The following is a 5,937-nucleotide window of genomic DNA, read 5'->3' as shown; positions in this document are numbered from 1 at the left end:
TAAGTGCCCAATTTGTGTTACTTTGTTACAACAGCCCTAGCAAACTAATACATTCACATAGGAAGAAATGATCATTATCATGACCTGCTTATTTTAAAATCAGATTCTTCTACAATGAAATTATCCCAAAGAGGGGGAAAAGTTTGATTCTTACTGTCAGTTCTTGGGGAACAGAATTTGGCTTCTTTATGTTGATCTCAATGCCATTGTTGTCTTGTTTCAACTCCACTGGGGACCCATGCACTCTGGCCATGCCTTCAAACATCTGGGATTTGGTTAAGGAGGGGGCAGGTGCAACTGTCGGACACTCTCCTTGCTTCTCCTCTGTGTCTCCATGAATTGTCTCTCCATTCATGCTGACTTTCCCATCTGCCTATAAAAACCAGAACAGACACAAAACATGCTATTTCCCAACCAAAAACTATAACAAAACAGCACACTCAGAATTACCTTAAAAGATTATCATTTAATAATCACAGCCCAACAAAGAATAAGGTCTCTCAAGTGTTGGATAGGTTCTAGAAGTTAGGACTTCTATAAATACCATCTTTAAGAGCCTCTTTAAAAGGTAGTTGGCCTTCTCGGGCCACTTCACTGTAGATTACATTTTATGTCCACCTTTTTTATGGTGTGCTTTTATTTTAAAGCATAGAAAACCAAGGAATCTTAAATATAAACACATGCTACATGAGTTGCAGTAATTTTCACTTAAGCTCTGACTGCTATTCCACAATTTTGACTCTTTTTTTTCTGGCTAGCATATAAATTAGGTGGAACCTACCTCAGATCAGAAATATTTTGCAGGTTATCCCATGGTGGTAGAGGGGGTAACAGGCACTTTTTAAAAGCTATCACAGAGAGCTGGGGACCCAACATTATGCTATGTTACAATAAATCCCTACTTGTAGTTAATTTTACAACCCCAATTTTTTCAATGAAAAAAAAGACCACGCACATTAAAATATTTTTGTTTTGCACTCATGTCTAGGGAAGGTGGTGAGTGCAAGAAAGAAGGAACAAAGAGTCTGGCTAGCCTGGCTTATTGAAAGGCATCTAGAAATCTCTGTCTTGGTTTGATGCAATATGCACAGTGGTTCTGAGCGGTACCTCTGCAGTTAGCGACCTAAGATTGAATTCTGGCTCTACCACTTAGCAGCCACGTAATCTTCAACAATTTTCCTATCTTCTGGGCTCAAATGCAAAATCTAAAATAACAGTATCTCCCCTATAAAGCTGTTATGGTGGTTTTATGGATTAATATATGTACAGAATTTAGAACAGTACCTGACACATTTTAAGTACTTAAGTACTAGCCATGATTATTATTAGGCCTTCTAAAACCTTTCAAAAGAAATAATGAAAGGCTAGATATTATTTGTGGTTTATTTACTTTAAGCCACTCACTTTCATAGTCTATTATTGGTTACCCATAAAAGAGAAATTTAAATCACAACTCAGCACACACACATAAATATAAATGAAACAGAAGTTTCCCAAAACACTATTTACCTTTATTTTGTGTGATGCACTGTGCTGTTTTTATTATATTCTATTCCACTTTATTTTTTTAAATGCTGATTTCAAACCCCTAAATTAATTTCATAACCTAGCAACAGGAGGCAACTCTCAGTGTGAAAATCACTGCCTTGTGCTATGTCACTCGATCTTCCTTCACTCTTAATTCTGTTGTACCTGGAAAACCACTGAGCCTGTATTCCCCGCCTCCCACCCACCAATATGAATACACACACACACACCACACACACGTCACACACACAATACACAACACACCACACTCAAACACACAACACACAACATACCCACACCACACACGCACCACACACAACACACCACACACACACACCACACACACACATGCACCCCTTAGCTTCTGTCCTGGCATTATCTGGTAGCAACTGCCCTATTACACATTACCCTTGAACACAACCGCCTGTCCACCCACTCAGTGACAGAGCTGTGGGCCGTCCATAGGGTTAAAAGCTACTAAGGCCTGCACCCCTTAGCTTCTGTCCTGGCATTATCTGGTAGCAACTGCCCTATTACACATTAGCCTTGAACACAACCACCTGTCCACCCACTCAGTGACAGAGCTGTGGGCCGTCCATAGGGTTAAAAGCTACTAAGGCCTATGGTGAGTCAAGAGGACGCCCACTAGTGAGTGGTCAAGAACGACTTCTAGCTTTAAGAGGAGCAACACTCAAGTTCCTCAACACTCTTCCCTGCAGACTCTTCCTGAGGCCTCTACACCATCTTGCCACAGGGAAGGACAGGGTTCTCTCGGAGGTGAAGTTTGGCCATAAAGTCATTTATCCTAATTCTCCTGTTTAAATGATCACATTGCTCTGTTTACATAAAGGAGGGGAAGTGGACAGCCAGATTATTTGATTAGATGCCTTGGATACCTGGTTAAATAAATGTATTCCCCATCCCTGTTCTGGGCAACTTCAACATAAAATCTTCTTTCACGAATTATCAGAGCCCGCCCATCATCTCAGGCCCTAGGCTAAGGAAAGCTATTTAGGCGGGCCCCTCAGCACACATGAACACGGTATATCTGTGTGCGCGTGAGTCTGCATGATTGGTAGCTCACCTTCTCAGGAAAAATACGTGTATTTATTCAATAAACACTTGCCAAGTGAGGACTACGTCCTGGGCACCCATGCCAGGCTCTCTGCATGACTCTGTGACTAACAGATACAGCCCCTGCCCTTAAACCAACAAACATCTCAATTCAACACAGATGAGACAGCCAGAGCATTTTTCTTTGGTTCTATCAGAGCCCAAGGCACAGATTTTTAAGATACATTCAGAGTTATTTAAGCAAAAGTCAGAAAGTATGATTTGATTCCCTCTGAAATGCTATAGGGAAGGTGCACGGCACTGGCACACATCACTCAGCTTAGAGACCAAACTTTTTTGCAGTCATCATGGTCACATCTCCTAGTGATGAATTCCACCTCCGTCTCCTATTATGAACTCATGTAGTAGGCAGGGAAATGACAACTGATTTTTGCTTGTAGTCAAAAGAGCTTCCTCATGATATGAGGGAAGATACCAGAGGGAAGACGAGTGCTTCCTCATGATATGAGGGAAGATACCAGAATTTGAGGAAGTGAGATGTTTGGTCGTCTTAGGTTTTTCAGTTCTGGGACATTCATTGGTAAAATAAACCAATTCTCTCTACTTAAAAAAAAATTCTGTCTCATCTGAGGACCCAGTACGTCTTATGTTGCCATGTGTTCCCTGGTATTTTTTTCAATTGTAGCATCTTTTTGGATATAATGTTAATTTCTTCCTGAAAGACAGGGAGCTGTATATACTTCTATTTAAACCAAAAGCAATTAAATTTTGTTTTGAGGAGTTGCCGTACCTCCAGATAGCTGGAGTTACTAGGGTATTACTAAGTTAAGGTTTGCTACCACTACCAGAGAGAGAACATGTCATTCTACCAAACTGGAAACTAGACCATGCTCATTCAAGTCCATCAGTATTAACAACAGTAATTCAGAGGAACATCTATCCCTGAAGTATCCACAAGCCAAATCTCCTGAGACACATAAACTTCACAATTGTAAATGTTAACACATTTTGCTTTTGTTTGGTAAAAATAATTGCATTTTCTTGAATCAGGATGCTTTTTTCTACTTACTACCTGGAGCTCACTTTTGGTTCTACTCTTAAGGAACCTGTCCTACCTTAAATGTCTTCAGAACCTCTTGAGAGTTTTTGGGCTGGGAGTAAGGCTTGGGCGTCAGCATAGGCACTGCTTTGGGAGTGACAGTTTTGCTTGGAGACCCACTGTCTGCTGACACGCTGGCATCCGGAACACTGGCACATGCAACAGTGGTTTCCACAGTGGCAGTGAACTTGGGTGGAGGCAGTGACTGTTGCCGCAGGTATCTCATGGGGTTGGGGTCGTTCGGGAAGGAGGATGAGTTTGGCTCTGTTGAATGGCTTCTTTCCAGAATTTTTGGCATCTCCAAGCGTTCGAGAACAGCCTCGCTGATGGTGAACCTCTCGATGTACTGCTGAAGAATCCCCTCTGCCTCTTCCTGGGACTTCGCGTTCTTATACGCCTCGTGCAACTCTCTCTCGCGCCGCTCTCTAAAGGATGGGGCGTGGGAGAGGGAAGCAAGAAGAAAGTCAACAGGGAGAAAAACTGCAAAGACCTTGGTAGGAGCCAAGGCAGTGCTGAAAAGATAGTGCAGGGAGTGTAAAATGTTGGTGTTAGAGCTTTTGTGATAATCAATTTTTAGAAAAAGCACATCTAGATAATATGGTACATTTAAAAACAACAGAAAGAACCCACTTTTCTTGAACAATTTCTCTGTAGGTTTTGATGCTTTTCCTGCGATCACTTGTCCCATCCTCTCCAGCCAATAACTTCTCCATTTTTTTCCTTTCTTCCTCTTTCTTGATTAAATCCTGAGAAGCACTTCTTCTACGACTTTTCCAACGAGCCAGGTCCTGGCAGGGAGAGAGAGAGAGACACAATGCTGTCCTTCAGGCTTGCACACCATTCCATTTTACTCTTCGGAGTTGAGTGGGCCCTGCTCTGGGCCAGGCACTATGCTAGAGCACCCCCACACAACCCAGTCACAATGCTGTCCTTCAGGCTTGCACACCATTCCGTTTTACTCTTTGGAGTTGAGTGGGCCCTGCTCTGGGCCAGGCACTATGCTAGAGCACCCCCACACAACCCAGTGTAAGGCTGGTTGGAGCAGGAAGGCCTCAGAGGCAGAAACACTCAGGTATTATCTACATTAGACAGAGCAGGGCATTTACTTAAATGCACAGTGTGAAATATGCAATCATATTCCATGTCAGTTGCCAAATTTTAGAGAATTACCTCACAAGATACTTGTAAGAAACTTCATTTCTTCCTATTTATGACCTCTGCATTGTGAGTGGGCTTGCTGACCATGGAATGGTAGGGATTAACCTATACATTTTCTTCATGGAAGGAAGTAAAGGCAGAAAAATCGGCTGTGGAGTCTTATGGACCCGATGACTCTGTATGTATTAATTCATCTACTCCTGACATCAACCTCACCACAAATCCTCCAAGTAGTTATAGAATAATGATGAAGTTAGGATTCTGGGGTCAGATGGATGGGAATGCAGCTGTGGAAAATAATCCTTTCATGCTTTGGAATCTCAGGCATGTTTCTTAGCCTCTCTGTACCTCAGTTTCCTCATCTCTAAAATGGGGATGATAACAGCACCTCTTCTTACAAGTCTGTAGGGTTAAATGTGATAATTCGTAAGATGCCAGGCACAAAGTGAGCACTCAATATATTGTAGACAAAGTTATTATGACATTTTATGAACTTCGGAGGAGTTAACTTTTTTGGCTAATGGTAGGGTCAAGTTGACAACAGCTACCTAAGAGCGCTCTGTGAGCATTAAATGAGAGAATCCACCCTCCCTCCTCTCATCCCGAGCTTCAAGCTATTTCCCTGCTTTGGCTCTTGGTTGTCAGCACACAAACAAATCTCAAAGGCCTCCTCAGCCTCTCCAGCCTTCCTTCCCTGGTTCTAATCCTGGCTCCCCTTCTCAATAGCTTTGTGACTTTAGGCAAGTGACTTAGCTGTGCTGGGAATCATCTGTGGGATCGAGGACAATCACAGTTGCTAGTTCCTTCACTCACTACAAGAATTAGATGAATTAATACATGCAAAGCACTTAGCACAGTGCCTGGTATTGACACACTTTCCAAGTTGGAGGTGATTGTTGTTGCCATCATCATCATCATCAAATACATAATCAACCTCAAATATACAATCCCCAAAGGCAGCGCATCATCAGTTCTACACCCATTGCATTGCCTCCTTCCGGCCCCCTGTCCTTTGTGGCCAAGCTTCTGGCAAGGGCACCTCCTGATCATGTGCCCAAGTCATTCGCTCGCACCTTTCG

The 5,937-nt window shown here is 42.6% G+C and overlaps 1 protein-coding gene across 1 annotated transcript in view; it reads right to left on the bottom strand.

Annotated features, from left to right (window-relative positions):
* The window catches only part of LOC103593756 (LIM and calponin homology domains-containing protein 1-like), a 22,912-nt gene extending 16,991 nt beyond the window's left edge, over positions 1–5,921 (bottom strand). The window contains exons 1-4 of the mRNA XM_008576809.1: positions 5,850–5,921; positions 4,331–4,488; positions 3,717–4,125; positions 155–373 (exon numbers count right to left, since the gene is read on the bottom strand). Coding sequence (XP_008575031.1) covers positions 155–373; positions 3,717–4,125; positions 4,331–4,488; positions 5,850–5,921 — 858 coding nt within the window. The remainder of the gene's footprint in view (positions 1–154; positions 374–3,716; positions 4,126–4,330; positions 4,489–5,849) is intronic.
* Positions 5,922–5,937: the final 16 nt, after the last annotated feature.

This window comes from Galeopterus variegatus, unplaced genomic scaffold (genome assembly GCF_000696425.1).
Source record: "Galeopterus variegatus unplaced genomic scaffold, G_variegatus-3.0.2 Scaffold1406, whole genome shotgun sequence".
Lineage (NCBI taxonomy): Eukaryota > Metazoa > Chordata > Mammalia > Dermoptera > Cynocephalidae > Galeopterus > Galeopterus variegatus.
Note: the sequence above shows the minus strand (reverse complement) of the source record. Positions and strands in the feature narration are given on the sequence as shown.